At 45.5% G+C, this 23,512-nt stretch overlaps 1 protein-coding gene across 3 annotated transcripts; it reads left to right on the top strand.

Moving 5' to 3' along the window:
• Positions 1–1,100: 1,100 nt before the first annotated feature.
• Positions 1,101–22,035, top strand: SLC49A3 (solute carrier family 49 member 3). Of its 3 annotated transcripts, none has more exons than XR_003249200.1 (11): positions 1,101–1,220; positions 4,622–4,780; positions 6,169–6,388; positions 14,171–14,247; positions 14,362–14,499; positions 15,068–15,184; positions 16,258–16,410; positions 17,501–17,658; positions 18,561–18,673; positions 20,212–20,895; positions 21,895–22,035. XR_003249200.1 is itself a non-coding variant. In XM_026038075.1 (10 exons), the coding sequence occupies exons 1-10, from the start codon at positions 1,101–1,103 to the stop codon at positions 20,364–20,366; spliced, it is 1,410 nt and encodes a 469-aa protein (XP_025893860.1). In that variant the 3' UTR covers positions 20,367–22,002. The 3 variants fall into 3 exon arrangements, 1 of the variants encoding a protein (XP_025893860.1); XR_003249199.1 differs by having other exon boundaries at positions 20,212–20,899; XM_026038075.1 differs by having other exon boundaries at positions 20,212–22,002.
• Positions 22,036–23,512: the final 1,477 nt, after the last annotated feature.

Here is a 23,512-nt window from a genome sequence, read left to right as displayed (position 1 = left end):
AAAAGGAAAAAAGAAAGCTTGAAAAGCTTTGTCATTAGAATGGGAACACCTAATGGTACCAATCCACAATACAATATTGGTGAATCCATGCTGACTACCCCTGGGCATCTTCTTGTCCTCCACATGCTTAAAGACAACAGCCAGGAGGAGCTGCTCCATCACTTTTCCAGGAATGGAGGGGAGGCTGACTGGCATGTAAACATAAATAAGTTCAGATTTCTCTCTCTTCTCATTAGCAGCATCAAGCTCCATTTGGAGGCTGAAGCTGCTTACCTTTTTCCTTTCTTTCACCTGTAAGAACTATATTGTGGCATGGAAAATTCCAGCTAAAATCATTCACAAGAGAACACTTCCATGCAGGATAACCCTCCCATTCAATTCCCTCTGCCAGGGCCCTTCCTCACAACCACAGTGCTCTGCTCTCGGCAGACAGCGGTGAGGAAGGTTGCAGGGGCACGGATCAGAGGGGCTCAGTGAGGGATCCCCAGATCCGGCTGTCCCAGGACGGAGCAGCATGTGTGTGCAAGGGCAATCAAGGATGGCAAGCGGCCAACATGCAGGCAGTCTCAATGTCATATCAAATCAACAGCAAACCAACTCGAGTTTTCCAGGTTCTGTTTAGGAGAAGAGGGATTTTCACTACAATTCTTGGAGAATGTCAGAGGAGGAAGTGAACAACCTTAGTACGGCATCCTCACACGCAAGGTAAGGATGCTGCTGTTGCAGCACAGCCTGTATAAATAAACATGTGAGCAAAGGGCACACGCCGGGCTCACGGATCGCCATGCCCTCCAGTCTGCCGCACCAGCCATGCGGCTGCTCCGCAAGAAGCGGGACCCCACGGTTTTGCAGCTTGCCGCTGCTAGGACGGCCCCAGCGCCTAACGCGAACTCAGGCCTGGCGCTGAGCGCCGCTGCCTGCCCCGCGGGGCGGCGCGAGAGCCCGAGCCGCGCAACGGGGCGGCCGCGCCGGGACGAGCCGGGACGAGCCGAGCCGGGACGAGCCGAGCCGGGAGGAGCGGGGCGGGACGGGCGGGAGGCGGCGGCTCGCGCGCAGCCGCCCCGGGGCGGGCCCGGCCCAGCGCGGCGCAGCGGGCCGTCATGGAGGCAGGCGAGGCGAGCAGCTTGCTCGGGGAGCGCAGCTCGGTCCCGTTCCGCACGTACCGGCGGCGCTGGTTCCTGCTCGCCGTCGTGTGTCTGCTCAACTGCTCCAACGCCATGGTGAGTGCGGGGATGCGCGCAGAGCCGCGCTCTGCGGGCGCCGCGCGAGCAGGCCCGGCCGCGGCTCCGCGCGCGCTCGGCCGCCTCGTCCCGCAGCTGCGTCCCGCCCGCTGCGCCAGCGACGGCGGCATCCCGGCTGACCCCGGAAGGGAAGGGAGCAGAGCGGGATACCGCCAGGGCGTGCACCGCTTGGCCGCGCCGCGCCCCGCAGCCGGAGCAGCTCGGGCCCGCCGCAGGGAAAGAGCGGAGACAGGCTCAGGAGTTGAGCACATCGCGCTTCTCTTTAACGAACGTCACCGAAGCCCAAATCTTTGCTCATCAAAAATCACTGGGGGCAGTGTTGGTAGTTGTCAGGCTGAAATAAAATAGTACGAAAGCAACATAGTTGCTTGAGGATTATTGAGTTGTGAATGCAGGCAACGCGGTAAGGTTCAAGCATCAGGGCAGGGTAAAATGCAAGCATTTGTATGCTGTGAAAGAAGAGCAGACATTCTTTGATCCAAGGAAAGCTGGAATACACATTCGATGCAAGGAATATTGGGACACTGGGACAGAGAAATAGATAATACACTGAAATGGATAATAGAAAAAAAAATGATGTGCCATCTGTTGTGGTAAAATCTGTGTATCCTGTAAGATTGTGTTATCCAAACAAACACAAGGTGAAACTCGATTTGCTTACTGGCAGTTAGACTAGCAGAGCACACCAATATGTTTAAAAAGAAAAAATACATCACAGTTAGTTTAAATCTGTATCCACCTTTGGAGAAATCTATAGTGATAGCACAGGTGCGGGAAGCTGTATAGTGCTTTTCCAGGCTGTTTTGACAAGCTTAGACTTGACTCAAAATTAGCAGTAGAACAGGATGGTAGTTTTAAAAGGACCTTTGCACACACCTACAAATGGCCTGAATCATGTTGCTGGTAGCTTTGCAACCTTGAAAGATTGTAGTTTTATCTGTTAGGGTCTCTGTCTAACTGCTTGACTCTGTTCACAATGCTAGAGATACATGATAAGAATTGATGCCAGATCTTCACTATTTCAAAACTGGATATTTGAGAAATATCTGGGTCATTTCTAAGGCCAGCACAAATGTCTGGAACTGCAAGAGCTGCTGGCATACAGAATTATCCACAAATCTGTCCAGACATCAGTGCTTTTCCTAAGGCCTCCTGATGAAAATTACATCAAAAGAGAGGAAACTTTTGGAAGGACCTGAAATCAGCAGAGGTTGCATACATAGTCTTAAGAATTTTTGATGGTAGGACTGATTTATCAATTCTATGGTATGAAAAGTATTTTGCAAGTGTATCCTCGGTCTCTGTGCAGTTGTCACTGGCAATACTTTGTGTTGTGTGTCAAGATACAAGCAAAATTCCGCTTGCTGAAGACATGTGATTTTTGAGTTGTCTTACATACAAGAAACAGGGAACATGCTTAGCCTCATGCAGTAGACCAAGCTGCCTGGTCAAAAAACAGCTTGTATTCCTCAATTTTACCTATGCAGTTTTCTGAAATGTGGTAGATAGCAGCACTACCTTGCCCTGAGATTAAGAAGAGGGACTGTCAAAGTCAGGAAGCCAAGATGCGAGCAACTTAGCTGTAAGGAAGGACACTCAGCAGGCTAAAAAATGTTTCCTCCACTTCTTTTGGAGCAAATATTGAACAAACCAGGCCAGCCATGTGGTGGTAAAAGGGGCACTCTTCCCTACTTCTTTCTGCTTCATTTCTCATTCGAAATCCTCTCATTAAGGAGTAAGCACAGCAGTAAGCATAGCAACATAGGTAGGGTACAACAAAAGCGGCTTTTACAGTAAAGACAAATAGCTCCTTGCTTGAATGTCCATTACTGGTGTAAGTTTAAAAGCCTCTGTATCTCTCCTCTGTACAAAGCACATACTAGCTTGCCAGGTATTGGCTGCTGTTTTCTAGGCACTGCTTTTCTAGAGATTCTTAGCTTTAATGTCATGCAAGAAATTCATGCACTAAAAAAGGCCATGTGCAAGTACCAGTATGCACTGGTACTTTGCTTGCAGCCTGAAGCCCCTGGCTGGGAGGCTTCTCGGCCCCCAAATGTGCCGAGTTAGATGATCACTCCCCAGCTGTTTCTTCAGCAATCCCTGTGGGTATAGCTGTTCTCGAGGTTTGTTTTATCAAATCGATGCTGGGTTTGTATATTTCTTTTTGTGTGATATTGGGTTTGGTTGGTTGGATGGTTGTTTTTTGCCTAAGCCCCAGACTTTAAGAGCGTTCAAGACGTGCTGACATTGTAAACAACTGTGTTCTCTGTTAGTTTGGATCAGACATAGTGATAGTATTTGCTGAGGCAGATACCTTCTTCTTCTTTATCTCTTCCTGGCTAAGTTCAAACGGTGGATACTTTTCATGTTACAGAGGGAACTTTTTCTTGCCTTAGCACTGGGGACAGAAAGATGCATTAGAGAGCAAATGAGAGTGTTTCCTGCTCTGGACTATGCTTGTCAGTGTGAGCAAGCAGGAGAGGAAGAGGGAGGCAGGGGGCTGGGCGGTTCCTGGGCCTTGGTGCTGACATGCAGCCTGGAGCACTCCCACCATCACTCACTATACCCGGGAGACGAAGAGAAGCCTGCAGAGGTGGAGACTGGAATGCTCCAAGTCAGAGTGTGCACCCTTCTCACCTATTTGTGTCTGTTTTGGCAGTGTCCCTGGAGCTATGCATGGACACCCAGCAGCTGTGCTTGGCTGCTGGGTCCTCCTGGTCTTCTGGAGATCTAAAAGAGGGTTAAAAGTGACATCCCCGCAGGTATCTGATTTCTCTGGAGATCTTGCCTCTGTCCTTCCTTGCTGGGTTGCTGCATCAGCATGGGGGCCTCCTGTTGAGAAAGGCTGTCATTTGCTTCTGATGTGTATAGCCCTTTGGTGATCAATGAAGTTGGACCACATCTGAGGTTACTGATTTAGCAAAAAATGTCAAACTGAGTTTAAGGGACTACTACCTGCAAATGGGAAATGGAGGCCTCTGTGTTGTTCATGCTAGCATAGAAGAATTGGTTGGGGTGCGCAACAGGTAACTAGTCTGGGGCTTCTGCATACAAATTGAGTATAGATAAAGACAGTGATCTCTGCTTCACCAAACTCTTTGCAGGAGGAGATTGCAGTTACAGCTGTGAAATGGATAGAGAGCTCAGGTCCAAGGCAAGGATAAGATCACAGATAAAATAGCATTATCATGAGCAACAGCAGATACATAGCAAGAGTCTGAGTTTTGATCACCAGCTTTAACACCTATTTGCAAGAAGAGACTAAATCAGTGCTACTATTTTGAGCCACTTCACAATGCATTTGAACTGTCTGAGGGAATGCTGAATTTCTATTTTGGTGCAGCTGTTCAAACTTACCCTCTTTGCTCTCTATTCCGCAGCTGTGGTTGACGTTTGCTCCTGTGGCTGATAGGACAGCTTCCTATTTCCACATTTCTCTGGAGACAGTCAACTGGCTCTCACTCGTGTACCTTCTCATCTCAATCCCGTTTGGCCTGGTGGCAACATGGGTCCTTGACAGCGTGGGGCTCAGATGGTCTGTGAGTTGAACTAATTTGTTACCCCTGAGATCTGTTCACCCAGAGACAGCAATGCAGACATCTCCCAAGTATTAGCTGCACAAAACAGTAACCAGCATAATGTGAGAGGGAAACTTGACGAACACTGCAAAGACAAGTGTCTTGAAAGCTGTGCTATGATTTGGCAATAGCTGTAATCTCACCTCTGAGGCGGGGAATAGTGGGAAAAGGCAGAATGGACACTGAAAGACATAATTATGGTTTTCTCAAGGCAGCATAAAACTTTCCTTAAGACAATGCATAATGAGAATCCCACTGTCTTGCCTCATTTCTTAGCTGACTTACTGTGTGGGAGCCCTTTGGAAGGGCATGTCACAGCAAATAAGTAGCACACTCATACTGCTTTTAGTAACACTTCATGTATACTTTGTAATGGCTCAATATTTCCAAAGCAGTTGAATACTCCATGAAAGATTTTATGGATTCCTTTCCCCATATGACTTCTGTGAATCAAAAGAATTGAAATTTCTCACCTCCATAGATCAGCTGCCCTGGGCACCAAAGACCTCTCTGCCTCTGTTGAACTTTTAAGATACGTGCCCAACAATTGTAAAAATAAGTCTTGCTTCCTTCTATGGTATTATTATGAATCTTTTAAAACTTGAAATAGCCCTTTGGTGTGATAAAAGAGCAACAGCACCTGTTCTCTAAAGGACTCTTTTTCCATGGTCTTTGGATAGTCACAGCAAGATATGGGTGATGGTGCAAACTTAAGAATAGTGTAAAACATTTGAACTTAGAATTTCTTAAAGATTCCGTGACAGTATCAGCTGTTTCAAATAAGCTGTATCTGGGTGGAATTGCCTAAGAATTGTCCCTGAACTTTTAAAGTTATCACAGTGTTTTGTAATACCTGTTGAGTTTTATGATAAGATGATCTACTTTTTTGTTTCTTTGGTTTTTTTTTTCCATGAGGCCATGACTTGTTGAGATTAGCCAAACCCTAAGCTCACTCACAGTGTGATTAATAGAGCTTCTGCTCTCTAATCAGTAGATCTGATATCAGATCAGATCTGATCAGAGTATACTCTGATCAGGGTATACTTCACCTGTGTAAAAGCCAAGCACATCAGATAGGAATCCTGAAAAGACTATATAAGGTGAAAGATAACAAGGGCATACAAGCATTTCAGGAAGGGCAAAGGAAGAATTAGGGTAGGATAAACCAGATGCCCAAGTCAAGCTTCCCCTCACTCAACATCTCTTGCTGTTGTCTTGGAACCTTTTGGAGGTTCTTGTTACCCTTCCTCCGTCCTCGACATGTTGCTTAACCGGGGTTGGGGCAGGATGTACATGTGTACATGGGAAAGCTGCAGCACAGAACCTCTGTCTCCTTCTGCTTTTTCCAGGTAACCCTGAGTGCATGGCTGAATATGACAGGTAGCATCATCCGGATGTTCAGTGTCCTGAAGTTCCTGAGTCTGGGCTCCCGGAGTTACTGGTACCTGTTTGTTGGACAATGCCTCTGTGCACTGGCGCAGCCTCTTGTCATCTTTTCACCAACAAAACTGGCAGCACTGTGGTTCCCAGACAACCAGAGAGCAACAGCTAACATGTTTGCATCAATGTGTAAGTTATAGCTGTAAAGTAATATCTCTGCCTCATAGAACCTCTCAGCATCTGTTTCCTTTAGGGAACAGCACACAAACACTTTATGCCATTGCCAACTCATCCTGCAGATAGAGCTCTATGCAAGACTCTGAGTCATGTGCAATAAGCACCTTTACAGCTCTACAAGCCAAGCAGGAATTATCCTGTTGGGGAACAAGAAAGAAGGACTTGGCCACATCCAAATGAAAAGTTCAGTGTAGGCCACCCAGTCTACCATCTCCTTTCCCTTCTGCCATGACGAGGTGATTATCTTTGCCCAAATATGACACAATCTGAGGACAGTGTTACTAAATCCGAAGTCTCACCAGTGGCCTATGCTCTGCAGCTTGTTGGCTGATGCCTACATTGCAAGTGAAGCTAATGGTTACAGAATCATGCCAGCAACACTCCTCTTAAGGCACTGCAGGATACCACTGGCCTTTTTGGGCACAAAGACTCATTGCTGGCTCATGGTCAACTTGTCTACCAGGACACCCAGGTCCTTCTCTACATAGCTGCTCTGCAACAGGTCAGCTCCCAGCCTGTCCTAGTGCATGGGGCTATTCCTCCCATTCCTGCTTCCCAAAGGAAATGCAAGACCCTGTACTTCCTTTTGTTGAACTTCAGGAGGTTCCTCACTGCCTATCTCTCCAGCTTGCCCAGGCCCCTTTGAATGGCAGTGCAGACCTCTGGTATATCAGCCACTCCTCTCAGTTTTTGCTGATAATGTATTGCATTATCAGCAAACTTGTTGACGGTGCAGTCTGTCCTTTCATCAGTATCATTGATGAGTAAGTTGAACAATTCCAAACCTAGAATTGACCTTTTGAGAAAACTTCTAGCTACAGGTCCCCAGCTAGACTGTATGCCACTGATTATGATCCTCTGAGCTATGCCATTCAGCCATTGTTCAGCTTCCTCAAGAAGGGGCCTGTCATCATGAGGCTGCTTCCAGCTGTCTGTAGAAGGCCTCATTGACTTTTTCTTCATGCTCAGATGGTGTGTAGTACACACTCCAAAATGTGTCACCCATGTGAGTCTGCCCTTTAATCTTTATCCATAAACTCTCAACTTTCCACCCCTAGGCAGAGCTTAATTCACTCTAGTAGCTTTCTCACATAAAGAGCTACTCCATTCTCACTTCCTTGGGGTGTTTTTCCTAAAAGGTATGTACCATGCATGTCAGCATTCCAGTTACACAAGCTATCCCACCATGTCTCTTTATTGCAGTGAGATCACGGCCTTGTGACCACACATACTTCTTCATTTCCTCCTCTTTATTCCCCATACAGTATGCATTGTTGTACAGGCATTTCAGGAAGGTAACTGAGCATGCAGGTTCCCCTGGAATGGTACAAGAGGATCCTCTGTAGTCATTTCTCCAGCTGCATGTGCCTCCTGAACACATTCCAACTTGAGCCACATTTTGTCGTCTGCATTGTCTTTGTGAGTCTCCCCTTTCCCCCTCTTTCCTAGTTTAAAGCCCCACTTACCAGCCTGAACAATATGTTGGCAAAGACATATGTTGCCCTCTTTGTGAGCTGAATCTCCGTCAGTTGATTTCTCCCCATGAGCTGGTGATGTTCCAACAGAGTGCCGTGATCATAGAAACCAAAACCCTGTTGCCAATACCAGTGGCATAGTCAGTTGCTAACTTGGAAAATCTGTCCACTCCTCCATCACTGCTGCCAAATCCTGTAACCTAACAGAATTGAGGGTGCTGTGTCTCTGTGCCCCCCATCTTCAGCCAGAGGTGAGGCTGAGCATGTTTGGCCCACAAGTGTGCATGCACATATATACACAATGTACTGGGCCCATGGATCAAAACAGACAGAAAACAGAACACCAGAACAATATGAATGGCCAATTCCTTTTCCTTACATCAGGCTGAGTGGGATGGAGTCTGCTAGTAGACTTTATATATGCATGTATAATATAGATCCCCTCATAAATGGACTTAGACCCCCTACTCTACAAGTCCCCTGGATCACCAGTCTCTCCAGTTAGCTCTCACCTGGTCGCACACTGACATGAGTCTTCCGGTAGCTGGCCGAGGACTAGGGTCCCCCCTGTAAGGGACTAACAGGGGCTTGGTCTCTCAAGGATCTATCCCTCTGACCTGAAATCTCTCTGGTAGCTGGCTCACAAACCTCTTATCCTTCTAAGTGGCTGGTCCTGCTAGAAGTGAACTATCCTCCTGCATATGCACACGCAGAAGCTACAAGATCCCCGAGAAAACAAACATTCACACATACACTCAAGTGTCTCCAGATGCTGGCAGTACAGACAATATGGTGGAGCATTGTGTCCCATCATCCTTAACACCACTGGCTGGCACTGAGACCTGCATGCACACATGAACATAAAGGTCAGAGAGCTCCTCACCCAAGTAAACAGTTATAAATACGATTTAATAATACAGGACAAACTGTAGAGATCAAAAGCATGGCATGGTATGCAGCTTGTTTACAGTTGATTTGCCAATCCCATTTATCTCCTTTCCTGTTTTCCCTTCTTTCTACCCAGTCTACCTTTGTTTCTCCCTTTTTTCATCTTTTATCCTTCTGTTAAGCATCTTGTTATAAGTCTTGTAAGTTCCTAAAATTCCCAAATGCTTCCCTTTCATGTCATAGTAAATCCTATACCACCTACAGGCAATAGCCTCTATTAATTTGCAAGGCCTCTATTTTCTACAAGAGAGTTTCTCTTCTGGTCTCCCTGCACTGGGCTTCACACTGAAAAGACAGGCTAATCACTATGCCTTGATACCTTTGGTAGAAGCCAAGTCAGTGTGCTCTGATTAAACTACTCTCTGCTCTGTTCAGTTTGCACTGATAAGGTTAGGGGGCTTCTCCACCTACCATTGTTCATGTGATCATCACTGAGCCTTTGTGATTATGGTGATTAGCCTTTAATCACGTAACCTAATACAGCCTGGGCAAAAACCTCAGTAAAATGTGTGACTCGTACAGATACATTAGATTGAATGTGGAGAAAGGACTCAAGAAGAAGAATGGGACTGTCAGGCTCCCACCTGGAGTGCACAGAATAATTTGAGATGCTTCTACAGACCAAAAAATACGGGCTGGTACAATGCAGTCTGGCATACTCCCTTGTTCCTTACCTATCCATACTGTTTGAAACATTCATTAACTATGCATTTTGAAACATTAACGATTAATTTTAGTCACTGATGAATTCTCCTTTCCATAGGAAAGTATCATGATTCACCATGTGTGAGTATGGCTATTTTGTTAGTGAAGGGGGAAAAAAAAAAAGACAAGAGTATGCAGTAGCTGGGCTCCTCCTGTCATCCTGTTGCTGCTATTCTCTGTGGACAGGACTGGTTCTACTGGGACTGCTAAGCTTCTTGACCCTACAGAGGAGGTCATATTCAAAGAAGGGAAGTTATCCTCATGCATTGAGGATCCAGCCTGGAAGCTGGAAGACTGTGGAGTGGATTCAGCAGATGCTTGCTCTGAACTTACTCTTGACTCAGTTGAGCTTTGCTTCAAACAGAATACTGCAGTCATCAAACCTGTTTCCTCCCTTAGTGTGACATTTTTCCTCAGCAGCCAGAACAAGTCTCTTCTTTCTTTCTCCAAGCATCTGGGAGGTGTTCTGGAACTGTACTGGCCCAGTGGCTGAAGCTGGCAGGTGTCACGTTACCTGCATCATATGGGCATCTGTACCTGTTCCCAGCAAAAACTGTAAGCTGTCTTCCCTTGCACACAGCTTTGGAGCTGTGTGGGAAGGCATGGGCTGGGAGGAAAGGCCAGCATTCCCACAGCACTTCCCAGTGTCACTGCACGCCTACAGCTTGCAGCAGAGGCGTTGTTATTGAGCAAACAACAGATTTATGATGACAGGGTGAATCATTTCTTTTTACACCGTAGGGCAGACCTGATTATTCACCTGCTTTCCCAGACCTGTGGTAAACCTTTACGTTCACCACTGCAGAAGGAGCTCTGTCATCAGCGTGCTGCAGAACGAATACTATCAGAGATCTCAGAAGGTGCCAGGGAGGGTCACCATGCAGTGGAATGTTTCACCACCAGTGCAGACTGTCTTAAAGATTTCTGAGCCTGGAAAAATAGAGTGGAGACAGAAAGAACATGTGCTTCATGTCTGTAAACAACTTGTTCTTGATTTTTAAATGAGACAGAGCAGCCAAATAGCATCAGATCCATCTAGTGATCTTGGTCCTTCAGCCTTTTAGCAGGAATAAACAGATTAACTAACAATGGGAAAAAGAGAATAAAACTGGAAACCAAGGAGCAGCAGAAACTTGTATATTGTAAAAAGCTTGTACTTTGAAACTCTCAAACTGCCTGAGAGTTTCAATTAATAATGTTTGTACCCATGACTGTTTGCTATGCAGGACCTCATCTGCATGTTCCTTGTCCTCCAGCCATTTACACTTGTTGCACCTGTTTGTCAGGTAGTTACATATGGAGCCACCTCCTCCCTCTTTTGATTGTCTAGAAAGACTAAAAGCCTTTCACAGGCACATTACTCTTTATCTCTTCCTGCATACCTCCATGTCTGCCTGCTGCTCTCATCTTGCTCCAGTTTATTGACATCCACCTCTTGAGCTGACACCAGAGCAACACCTAGTGTTACAGGACTGCCTGTTTCTGTGCAGTATGCAAAAGTTGCCCCTGCAGCCTCCTATCAGTGTCCTCACAGCTCCCATTAGCGTTTGGCTTTTGTCTGTGGGCTGCTTAGCACAGAGGTCTTTACTCATCCTACCAAGCAGTTGAGATCACTATGGCCTAGCTGTGTCCTTCAGTTTTGATAATCTCTTCAATCATTGCATCGCAGTAGAGACTGACACAGGAACAGCACAAGTCCAAGATCTTAGCGCCTGGAAAGTACATGAGAAATTCTACTGTATGAGTAAGGAAACACTTGTCTTGAGTGCACTGCCACAGTTAGTGCCTCATCTTCTAGTTTCTGGCCTTGCCATGGTCTGTCAGCCAGCATGTCACTTCCAGCACTCTACAGCATTTAAATGCGTAAGCATCATGCACAAACAGCAGGCTATGAGCCCCAGGACCCCTTGGCTCATAGCTTGCTGTTGATTAACTCCATTTACCTCCTTTTCATTAATTGTCAACCTAGGCCCATTATCATTACATTTCCCAAGAACAGAATGAGGCTGAAATGCTCTAATAAATCAAACAGTCTGATTTTGTCTTTTCAAATTTAGCCCAATATTTGTTTTTTTCTCCCCCATCTTCCAAAGCAGCTTTCATACACAGGTATTTCATGAAAATACCTCTAACATCCTAGAACAAAATCCTAGTCCCCTAAGATGCCCTTATGCACTTTAACCAGGTGCAAATGCTTTAACAATTTAGGAAAATACTGTAATTGTATCCTTTGTTTACATTACTTTAGGAGCAGAGAGCATTTTAGTAGGCAGTGGAGTTGGTTGATGTTTGTAGGTAGGTCAGACACCACTTTAACTGGAAAAGAAACAGTAGACATGTAACCATGGTACCTCTCCCATCTGCATTCTTGAAAACTCTTAACTGAAATAGCTTCTGGGCTCAGAACTTCCCAAGATTTCCAAAAATTGTGTGCAGAGTGGGACAGTCTGGTAACAGTCACGTTCTCTGCAAACAGGACCAAAGAGCTCTCAGGCATTTTCTGTAAATTAGCAGCTTGCCACTAAAGCCAGACTCACATGAAAAGCCGTAATGGAATCCCTACTACCTACTGTCTCTGCCTGGCCCACTGCTGCTCCAAGCCAGGTGCAGCACACAGTATCTCAGAGCCTGCTGTTTACTGGAGGATATAAAGGGAACTGGCAATAGGGAAGCAATTTGGAAAATACGGGGAAGAATTAGAGAGACCTTGAGTTTTGTAGTGGAAAAGAAAGTGGAGGGACAGGACATAAGTATTACCAGAAAAACAGCTTTGCTCCTGTTGACTGTGTGCACAACATCTCATTAAAGTTTGACCCCTACAATTGTTCCCTACAGTTCTGGAAATTCCCATGAAGAGTCAGAGGATGGTTTTCCACATAGTATGTAGCTCCAGCCCCACAGGTTAGGCATTGCTGAGTACCTATTTTGTCTTGCAGGCTATCAGAAATAAGCTAGTGTGAGTTCTGAGGGATGTTACAGGGCTTTCTTACTTTTCATGGCATACAAAGCCAATGTCATCATGGGCAGCATTAACAAGTGTGCTGCTGAAGACCAGATCTGGAGCACTGTTTTCAGTTCTGGGCTCTCCAGTGAAGAGGTACACAGACAAATTAAAGTGAGTCCAGTGAAGAGCTGCTAAAATGATGAAGGGTTTGCAACATCCACCATATGAGGAGAGGCTAGCAGACCTGGTAGGAAATTGGAGAAGATTCAGGGGCGATATTATTGATTCATATAAATATCTGATGGGAAAGCTTAGAGAAATTGGACACAGACTTGTCTCTGGTATCCAGTAACAGGACAAGCGACAATGGGCATATAATGAAATGGGTATTTGTTACCAGTGAGGATGAAAATGCGAAACATCGTCATATGGATATGGCAGAAAGAAGGCATTTCTCATTGACACCTACCCCTTTTTTTCTCAACAGTCCTGATTTGAGTCTCAACAAACACACTATTGTGAGGGAAGGTTGGAGTGGGCTAGGTATGTGGACTTTCTCCTGAACTGCGAGTTGTTTATGTGATGCTGTTTTCAGTTTACTGTGAATGACTCCCCAATCTGCTTTTGTTTTAATGTAGACTGGCTGTGACTCTAGAACCCACTGCAGAAATGAATGAGGCAACTGCTATGTTGGAGAAACAGGCAGGAAATATTAAATTGAGAAGAGGGCTAGAAGGGCAACAACTCCAGTGAAGGGCCTAGAGCACAGACCTTATGAGGCCAGGGTTATTTAGTATGGAGCAGATGCTCAGGGGAGACCTTATCACTCTCAACAACTGCCTGAAAGGAGAATGTAGTGAGATGGGTCAATCTCTTCTCCAAAATAACTACCAACCCGACAAGAGGCAGTGGCCTCAAGTTGTACCAGGCAAGGTTCAGGTTAGATAGTAGAAAAGAATTCTACATGGAAAAGTAATCAAGCATTTTAACAGGCTGTCTAGGGAAATGGGGTGGGGTCACCATCCCTGGCAGTGTGCAAGAAACGTGTAGACGAGGCACCTAGGGACATGGTTGAACAGATACGGGGTTGAGGGGCTTACAGTTGCACCCAGTGATCTCAAAGGTCTTTTCCAACCATAACGCCTCTAAGAGTCTAAGGAGATGATACGTGCGGGCATCTCAGTGTGTTCAGAGGCATCGTATTTAATGCTGGGATACCATCTCTTCTAGTTTCAGGTTCCTATGGGAATGTGAGGTTGTGTAGAGCAAGTGCCTTGGTAACTCCACTAAGCAGTAAGAGCAGATGCCTTGGATAGGTCCATCTGCATTTTGTCCCTTCAGTTTAGTGTTTACAGGGGTATCCTTGTGAAAGTGGGGAGAACATAAATCATAGATGAAGATCAGTATGCTGTTATGGGAGCTAGGGGCCATAGGAAAATGATTTTCTGATGGCCACGATGGGAGTGGGGAAACGTGCTAAGAGCAAGACCTCAGAGTTTAATTTTGTAAGTATTCCCTTCCTGGTTTCTCCATGCATATACCATGCTCTGTCCTTATTTACTGCCACTCTGCTGCCCCCTACAACACTGATGCTGAGTGCAGGGGTAACATGATTCTGACTGCTTACATGGAAACATTGTCTTTTTTTTATTTCTCTTCCAGCCAATCCCTTGGGTATTCTTATAGCAAATGTGCTGTCACCTGCAGTAGTTCCAGAAGGAAAACACATTCCACTGATGGTAAATGAAAACTGGTTTAATCAATACTTGGGTTTTGGGATTCAGCTGCTTTACATGTTTAGACACAATGAAGCTGGAAAGACTGATAATATGTTTTTGCATTTTGCTGTACAGCTGGGTGTTTATGCAATCCCAGCAGTAACAGCTTGTGTTCTAGCAACTGTTGGGATTCACAGCAATGCTCCTCCAACACCTCCTTCAGCCAGTGCAACTAACTCCACCTCCCAGCCATTCCTTACAGGGCTCAAAATGGTAAGTGCAATAACACAGACAGAAACTATCACTGCAGTGATGGGTGTGCTGGAGAAACTACCAACAAATCATACTCTGAATCCAGCCCCAACCCCCCATGCCAGGAAAAATTCTCAAATGAGGTCAAGGTCTCTTCCTTCCTCAGGGAGTTAATATCTGCTCACAGCAGAGGTGGGGCAGATGCTACTTGGCTTATTCAGCTGTGGACTGGCTGCTGTTCATTTGGCTCAGACAGATAAACCTGTGCACCTCTGAGAGGATGGCATCCCTGAGCCACCTAAACAGACCATATGCTGGTAGCAAGGCACATGGCAGAGTGAAGAGTACATTTAAGGATACTGTGGAGTCCCTTCTGCCTTACATATACCAGTTCTGCTTGTCCTTTGGCTGGTCTTAAAACCCCTCTTAAGAGCAGAAGGCCAAATTCCTCTAATGTTCAAAGGCTAGCACTCTTCACCTTTATAACTGAAGAATCAGAGACACTGATAGTGGTTCAAGACCACTATCTCACATGGGCCTTTTTTACCTCTCCACTTGTGTTAAATGACGTGTCAACTTCTTTTTGTAGCTCCTAAAAAACAAGTCATACCTTATCCTGGCTGTATGCTTTGGAGGAGGAATTGGTGTGTTCACCTGCTTTTCAGCTCTGCTGGAACAGATCCTCTGCGAAAAAGGATATTCAAATGTGAGTGTGTGTCCCTCCATCCCCATTTCCCACATGGCCTACAGTACAGTCAAAATGCTTTTTCGTAATTAGGGAGTCTGAGCGAAATGAGGACAAGTGAATATGCTGCACTATCTCTCATTTCCTGATAAAGTCCACTACATGTTAAGTCTACTATATGTTAAGCAGCACAACAATTCAGAGCACAGTTGGACTTTTACTATAACAGATGATCAGCATTTTCATTACTGCCCTGGGCCTGGCCCACATTTGTAAATGAAAAGCCTCTCTCCATTGGCACTGTAGAGGGAAGATTATTTGTGTCTTTCTAAGTCATGGCAGAGCACTGCTGCCTCTACAGCCCTTAGATCCCTTCCCCAGAGGGAAGAACACCCAGACAAGACCTGGAGAGGGCAGGCTGTTCTGTTCCTCAACTATGTGATAATCAACTCCATGTCAAAAACTCTGTATCGGTGTGTGAGTGGCCTGCCCCAGCCCTGCAGTGGAGTCCTCCGGAGCTATTCCAGACAAACTATTCTGCTAGAGTAGTAGTAGCCAACAGAATATGGGTCCTAACCTTGCTGCTACCCACTGCCTATCTGCTCAGACTCCTCTGCCCCAGCATGGCTGAGTGGCATTTTGTATGTTTGGGGCAACCAGCCTTTTGGTGAGCAGTCAGACAGGCTAAGTTCCTGGTAAGATAAGGGCATACAGTGTCATTATAAACAGAAGATTCCAAAAGGAGTTGCATCTGTGTGTGAAACAGATATTTGATCCTGCTGTAGGAACCACACAATGCCAGGGAACTGCTGTTGCCCCACACTCAGTCTCCCAGGCCAGATGTGCAGAAGCTCATTTTTCACTGAGACCTTAGCATTTGTGTGACTCTGTTGTCCACATGCCTCTGAAGCAGCAGTCATCCTAGGTCAAGAAAATTGCTCCTCCGATCCCAGTGAAGGCATTGGTATTGCAGAGGACAGGAATCTGCCCTGGCTCATTAAATGACCTACTAGAAGCAGACAGTTAGGTCAGTGACGTTAAGCCTCTTGCTCTCCAGATTTAGTTGCTCAGTCACTTGTTCTTCTACCCTGCAGGTATTTGCTGGTCTGAATGGTGCACTATTCACCATGTGTGGTTTGCTGGGCGCCTTCCTACTGGGACTGTATGTCGACCGAACAAGGAGGTTTATAGAGTCCACCAAGATCTGTTTCTGTCTGAGTGCACTTGCTAGTATAGTGTTTGCAGTGGTGAGTTCTCCCTGACATTGCAAATATTTCTGGGCTTACTTCTTACTTACTTACTTAAGGCTTACTTACACCCTTATTTGAGGGTGACAGAGTACTAGAACAGATTGCCAAGAAAGGTTGTGGAGTCTCTTTCTCTGGAGATCTTCCAAACCTGCTTGGACACAATCCTGTGTCACATGCTGTTGATGACCCTGTGTGTGCAGGAGGCTTGGACTAGATGATCTCTAAATGTCCCTTCCAACCTTAAGGATTCTATGATTCCGTGATTCTGATAATCAACTCAAAAGAAGGTTAGCTGATGTTCCATTCCCTCTCCTCCTCTCCCCTCAGCTTTCCTCTGCTGTCGAAGAGGTGAAGGACCAGTTCAAAAACAGAAACACTTAGTATCTTGATGCTTTGAACTTGATTTCCAGACACATAAAGTTTTCCATATGTTTGGCTGCTTCTTCACTGTTAACTAGTGTAGCTGGGACAGGTCTGCTGCAGCTATGTCAGGAGAAACACCTGTAATAGAGAATAGGGAATGTAATAGAGTAATGAAAAAGACATCAACCTTATGGTTTGTGTCTTTTTTGTTTGTGTATTTGATTTTGCTTTTTAAATAATACTCTGGTGTCACAGAAGTGAGTCTGACAGTATTGATACATGATAAAGAATACTTTCCAGAGCAACCTGATGACCTCTTTATATGTAACTTACTCTAAATATGTATAAAACATGTAACCTACAATTTAGACAAAGTAGCTTGTAACAGGAGGAATATGAGACAGAGATCAGATGAATGATCAGATAAATGCATTCCTAGTAAATTGCTGAACAGGGAATCAAGTCAAAGTAACAGTAACATATCCTGTTTTTCAGACAGTTCTGCTTCTCTAACCTTGCTTAAATTCAACAGGTAAATTTCCTGTAGCATGTCTAGAAGGCTTCGGTTTAAGAAGATCTTTCAATAAAAAGATGAAGAAGGTACTGTGGAGAACAGTAAACCTTTGGGACTTCCCACAGATGATAGTGAAATACAGGTTTAAGCAGAGACTTCCTGTGTAGCAATGCTGATACTGAGATTTTGGTACTATTTCTTTGCCTGCAGGCATCTCGATTCAGACACCAGGCTATAACCTTGGCTGTAGCCAGCTCGCTGTTTGGGTTCTTCGGTTTTGCCATCTATCCTATTGCCATGGAGCTAGCTGTGGAGTGCTCCTACCCAGTGGGAGAGGGCACATCTACAGGCCTGATTTTTGTTGTAAGGTAAGCAGGCAAGTTGTAAACCTGTCTACAGTTCAGCTTAGGTAGCACAGGTACAAACAAAGCAGAGCATGAATGCTGGTGCCAGCCGTGCTGTCTGGTATACATGGTAAGGGGAGAGCTGTCTGTTGTGGATTTTGTCATAAACAAAAGGACATCCATCCTTATCCTAAAGAGCTTAAAGTAAGGAAGAATATATGTGGATTTGTGCAAAAAGGGCATGAGAACAGCCGCCTTTGGCACTAAGCAGGAAGATATACTTGCTCAGCATCACCTTTGTCCAAGTCAAGCATGAGTTGTGTACCTGGGAGTGGTGTCCATATCCATGGCAGTACATGGACCTGTCAGGCCTCAGTGCTCCCTTTGGCAAGATGGGGTTCCTCACCCTCAGGGCAGTTGGTCCATACCAGACAGAGCAGTGAAGGAACAACACTTCACAAATCTGTATGCACCACAGCACCATGTATGTGTGGATCCAGGGGTTCAACAACTGCCATAAAGTGGTTATCAAAGAGAGCACTGAACAGCTCCCTATTGTCTCATATCCGTGGCTGAGCTTATTGTTGTCTGGTAGCCAGCTGAGAAAGAGGCTGAAGTCATTGCCTGGCTTTTCCCATCCTCACCCTTGCAGTGAGAGAAATTTCAGAACTTTCTCCAGTGACTAAGACTTACGTTACTGAGAATGGTGCTTCAGCATCTGTCCACCTGTGCTCGAGATAAACAGTGGCCTGGTCACAGGCAAGCCTGAGTTAGAGACAGTTGGCAGTAGTTTGCCTCACTACAAGCACCCTGCTCCAGACATGGGCTTCACTTCCTCCCTGCTGAGATAGCCTGCTGACTCTTGATGCTGAGATAGCCTCCTGATGATGCAGGAGCAGTAACTGCATGGTGGCTTCTCCCCACAGCCAGGTCCAAGGCGTGATTTTAATGATTCTGCTGCAAGCCCTTACCATGCGGGTTTCTGAAGATTCATCCTCTGCCTGTGACCTCAGCCACGATGGAGCACTGGACTGGACCAGTAAGTACCTCCCTGACAAACCACAGGAGACACTCAGTTGCAGTCCATGCGCCCTGCCTCCCAACTCCCCCTCAATGGCCTCCTATGTGTCACTGAGAGTCAGGGAACCTGCAGGGGCAGGTTCCGGAGGTACACTATCCTTTAGTCATCTGATTCCTGCTGTACACCTGTTTCCCAACCCAATTGTGCACTTTCAGCTGCTGTTGGTTAAAACAAGGCTGATACGCAAGACCCCTAGGTGCCATGAATGGTAACCTGTTCCTGGTTAAAATTCCTCCTCTGACCACACTCGAGAGATTTGAGCTTCACTCAGTGAGAAACCGTTGTGGGGGAATGTGCTATGTACACAATACAGCTTATGCCCCTTTGCCATGTGGCAGGCCAAAGACCCATGCACTGCTTCAAAGTGAATCACCATGCTCTGCAAACACGTGCTGAAGCACATACACATTCAAGTAAAGTTTTGCTGACTTATTTCAAACTTCCCTTCCTTTCCAAGCTAGTCAAGGGAAGAGAAAGCAACTGAGATGAACTAGGACTCAAAAGTGTATTATCACTATAGGTTGACCTTGATCTCTCAGCTGGCTCATACTAATGTAATACCGAGACCAAATCCTGAATACAAACTACAGTGTTTGCCAACAGATTGGCAAACATTTTCTCTGAAAATCCTCTTCTGATGAACAGAAGATCTCAAGATTCAGCTCTATTAGTAATTATCAATAACTTCACAATAACTGTGGCAGCTCTCCCCTCTCTCCCCGCTAAAAAAAATTTAAAATAAGGTTGTTTCATTGAAAGTCTGCAACTGCTCATCTTGTCAGAATCTTATCATGAGCAGAATATCAGAATCTTATCAAGAGCTGAATCTTATCACTGGGTACCTGTCACTACTTAAATTATGATCTGATACAGTTAGATCTGTGGCGAAAGGCAGGAAGCTGTAACCATTTGTCAGCTTTTTAATTTTTTTGTCCATGTTCTTTTAAATTTTCTTTTAGTTTTTCTTCTGTTTGTAGGACACAAACCTCTCTTATTTTAAATTTTCCTTCAGGGACCTTGGCTATACTTTTCTCTGTGGAGATGTCATAGCAAGGAATATTGCAGATATAGGCCTGTTCTCTTATGATGCCCAGTTGTTTTCAATAAGTCTTCCTTGTAGTTTTCATTACCCCACCCGCCAACACACTCCCAACTCACGCACCTGCACCACACACACACACACACACACACACACACACACACACACAATGTGCACCAGATTAAGACCTCCACTCTGTGTGACCAAGCAGGGCTGGAATCGGGAATTCTGGAAATATTTTGAAAAGTCTTTCAAGCCCTCATCCTATGTGCTTTTTGTGAGAGGAAGTTTGCTTCTTAAAAAACAACTGTTACCCCAGAAGGAGCTGTACACATACCTTGGGGACAACCTTTGGGAGGAGTTCACTGAGTTTGCAGCTTCTTGAGAGCTGACTTCTAAACTGCTACACCTCTGGATTGTAACAGGTTCACACACTGAAAAATTATCTTTCTTGCAGTTCCAACACTACTTCTGGCTGGGGTCTGCAGTGCCATGGCTTGCTTCTATGTTACCTTCTTCAACACTGACTACAAGCGACTCCACGCTGAGATAAACAGGGACACTTTGGTCAATGCAGATGATATGGCTGCAGAAACTGCTCCTGAAGCCTAACCAGGTTAAAAAGCGCACAGCAAGGACTGGTTAAGGAAGGACTCAGGTCCTTCAGTGGACAGAGGCTATGACTGCTGTGAGTGCTCTTGTGAAAGTGTGATGTTCGGATCCTGTTGCACAAGAAACAGTCAAGATTTCACAACAAAAGGGCTACAGCCGAGCTCTTGGGGTGCCCTTTCTGAGTTTCTTCAACTCTTACATTTATATTCTCAAGCTGGGTTGTACAGTACGGGGTGGTTGTGCTGCCAGAAATGTAAGAGGAGGTTGGCCAACTACAGAGGTACAGCAGATATTTTCAGTTGTCTTGAAGCTAAAGAAATGTTGCAGGAGCATCATATTTCAGCAGTTTTTGTTGTTGTTGTTGTTGTCTTTTGGTGTCTTTTTTTTTCTTTCTTTCAGAAGACTGGAAGCCACAACTATCACAAAGCTGTCAAAAAAACAGCTTGCAAGCACTATGGTTCTTAGATAGCATAACACTCTTCCCTCTTCCTTGGCTCAAGTGTGCTAGGAGCTACAGCATCTTTCTATTGTAGGTAGGAGACATAGGAATGCTTTCTGTAGTATGAGTCTGTTACAGTGAGCCATGGTTCCTCTTCTAGAAACGGGAAAAGGGATGACCATAGAAGAAATCAGGAATCAGTGGGTACTAAATGTGGCAGCTTTCCTTTCTGTTTATCTGCTGCCAAATGTCAAGACATTCAGGATCAGTTTTTGTTTCACCTTGTGCTCTTATAGTCTCAGTATCTCTCCTGCTATTGTAATGGTTCAAATATTCCACAAGAGGATGAAGTTGCCGCTGTAAGATCAGGTTTGTGTACACTCAGCAGCTTACTTTCTGGAAAATGGAACAGTAGCATTTTGCAGGGAAGTTGGCAAGAAAACAGGCAAAGGTGACCACGCAGAGAATGCGGAGATGCAGGGAGTCTACACAGGATTTGCAAATCTTGATAGAAGTAGTTTTGAGTAAGGTCAGTTAAGCAGCAACACCAAACAGGCATCTTCCATTTACCCCTGCAACTGACAGTTGTCCTTCAGGGTTTGAAGAGATGGGAGATGCACAAAACATGTCCTTTGGACTTCAGTTACCATAATGATTGCGAAGGATGCAAGTGAACTTTTCTGCATTCTACAAACAGCAGTAGCTGCACTGCAAACCATTGCCTTGCTTTGTTATTCAAAGTTACGTAAATAGTCTGAGCATCTGTACTCCTATGGCTTTTCCATGCCATATGTAATAAGATAAGCTCCAAAGAGCTGAGATAAGGAACTTTCTGCAGTGTAGCTAGAGCATTACCCTGGGCAGCACTGTAAAAAGGAGCAGCACGTGCTACTCACTTTTCCATCTGTTACTAGAAAACTCTCCCATTAGAAGACACCTAGGTGCATACAGAAAAAGCCTGCTAGTTCCTTCAGCTATAGCCCTGCTGTCAGCAGAAATCACTATTTTTTATCAAAAACAGGAGGAAGGAAGATGTGTTCAAACAAAATGAATTTGGACATACCAGATAATTTGGATTTACTTTTTCAGAATTCACAAGCCTGCAACCCTGGACCTAATGTACTCAACAGATTAACACCAAACTTACCTGTCACTCCTGAGTCCTACAGCACTGGGAAGCAAGAAGCACTTCATGCTTGTTGATTTTATATCTTTACAGACAACTTTTTTTTTTTTAATAAAGAGCAGCTTAAGGAAAGAATCAGTTTTTCTCACTGTGTGAGTAAAGAGTATTAAAAAATATTCTAAAGATGCAAGGGTGCATGAGATCGACTAAGCAGCACAAGCCAAAGATCATGATGCTCCTGCCTGTATTAAGAGATAACAAAATAATGAGGGTGGGTGGTATTTCAGATAGCTCAGAAGGCTATAGGTTTCACTAGTGTTAGCTCTGTTTTGAATGACATATTTCTAGGCTCAAGGGATGAGAAAGCAAGTGCCTCAAAAATCTAATAATTTCCTGATTAGAAAGTCTGCCTTGCCCTAGCTGAGGCACTCTCATCTTTATCTAAGCATTCAGAGGAACAGATATAAAAGAGGAATCTTCCTTGAGCCAGTGCATGAGAAGAGTAGATGTGTGAAGAGCTGCCAAGTGGATGGGGCTTTCAAAAGGTAGACTAGAACTTAAGGCCCTTGATGGAGCTCCAGGAAAGAAAGAGATGTCAACAAACATATTGACTAGGAATTCAGCCTAAGCACAGAGTGTGCCATTCAAACACACACTGAGAAACGTTGCCCTTGATAGTTTCTGAGCAGCCTGACAAGTCAGTGTACTCAGCACTGCCCTCCCAGAAATCTCCAGGCACCGAGTTTATTGACAGGGACCTCTATGGTCCATTGTTAACATGGGGACTGCGGTGGCTGCTTCACTCCAAGTCAGTCTTCCTGGGCATCTCTCCATTCCTCTTTCCTTTCTGTGAGCAATTGTTGCACAACATGTGGTCAGGAGCAACTGGGAACCCATCAGATTCCACAGAGGCTTCTTCTGGTCCTGAGGAAAAGCATAGTAAGAGATGCTGCCCACTCAAGGCATGAGCGGAGCTTCAGTAGGGCAGCCAGGGACTTTTCTCACAGGAAAATGCCGGTGTTAGGCCAGCACAGCTGTGCACAACCAGCTCTCCTTGTGATGGCCATCAGGGCAGATGATGCTATCCAGCAGTATCCAGTGCCTGAGCCCTGGCGAAGGTAGCTGTTGTTTGCAGATCCTGCTGCAGAGGCCCTGAGGTGCTCAAGCAGCTATTAGTGGCCATTGATGGGGAACCAGGAGAGTACAGGAGAACAACCACTGTGGCACATACATACAGCAGCAGAACTCACCTGTCCTGAAAAGGGACTTTACACCTGTGCTCTCTGTCTTCCTCCAGCATCTAGTAATTTGGCACATGCAGTAGGCAGGTGTGGGGCACCATGCCAGTTCTTCTCAGTATCGGAGTGGGGTGGAGAGCAGACTGTGCTGACTGCAGCTTGGCCTGGCTTCAGAGTATGTGCCATCTTGCCAGGGTGGTGAGGAGGTGCAGACTGGCAGCGTTGAGCACCATGGTGGCAGAAGCAGCCCCACAGTGACTGCATTTCTGTTGTGGTTGTAGGTTGCTTGGGGGTGTCTGCAGCCTCAGCGCCTGGCTGGTCCAGGCCTCACCAGCAGCCCTTT

Source organism: Nothoprocta perdicaria, unplaced genomic scaffold (assembly GCF_003342845.1).
Source record: "Nothoprocta perdicaria isolate Ctin4 unplaced genomic scaffold, notPer1 scaffold_200, whole genome shotgun sequence".
Classification (NCBI taxonomy): Eukaryota; Metazoa; Chordata; class Aves; order Tinamiformes; family Tinamidae; genus Nothoprocta; species Nothoprocta perdicaria.
Note: the sequence above shows the minus strand (reverse complement) of the source record. Positions and strands in the feature narration are given on the sequence as shown.

What these genes read in the sequence shown, in the direction of transcription:
- SLC49A3 (XM_026038075.1), top strand. Translation starts at nt 1,101, where the DNA reads ATGGAGGCAGGCGAGGCGAGCAGCTTGCTCGGGGAGCGCAGCTCGGTC. An exon ending in GCGAAAAAGGATATTCAAAT is followed by an intron (nt 15,185 to 16,257) that starts GTGAGTGTGTGT and finishes TCTACCCTGCAG; the next exon opens with GTATTTGCTGGTCTGAATGG. An exon ending in CTAGTATAGTGTTTGCAGTG is followed by an intron (nt 16,411 to 17,500) that starts GTGAGTTCTCCC and finishes CTTTGCCTGCAG; the next exon opens with GCATCTCGATTCAGACACCA.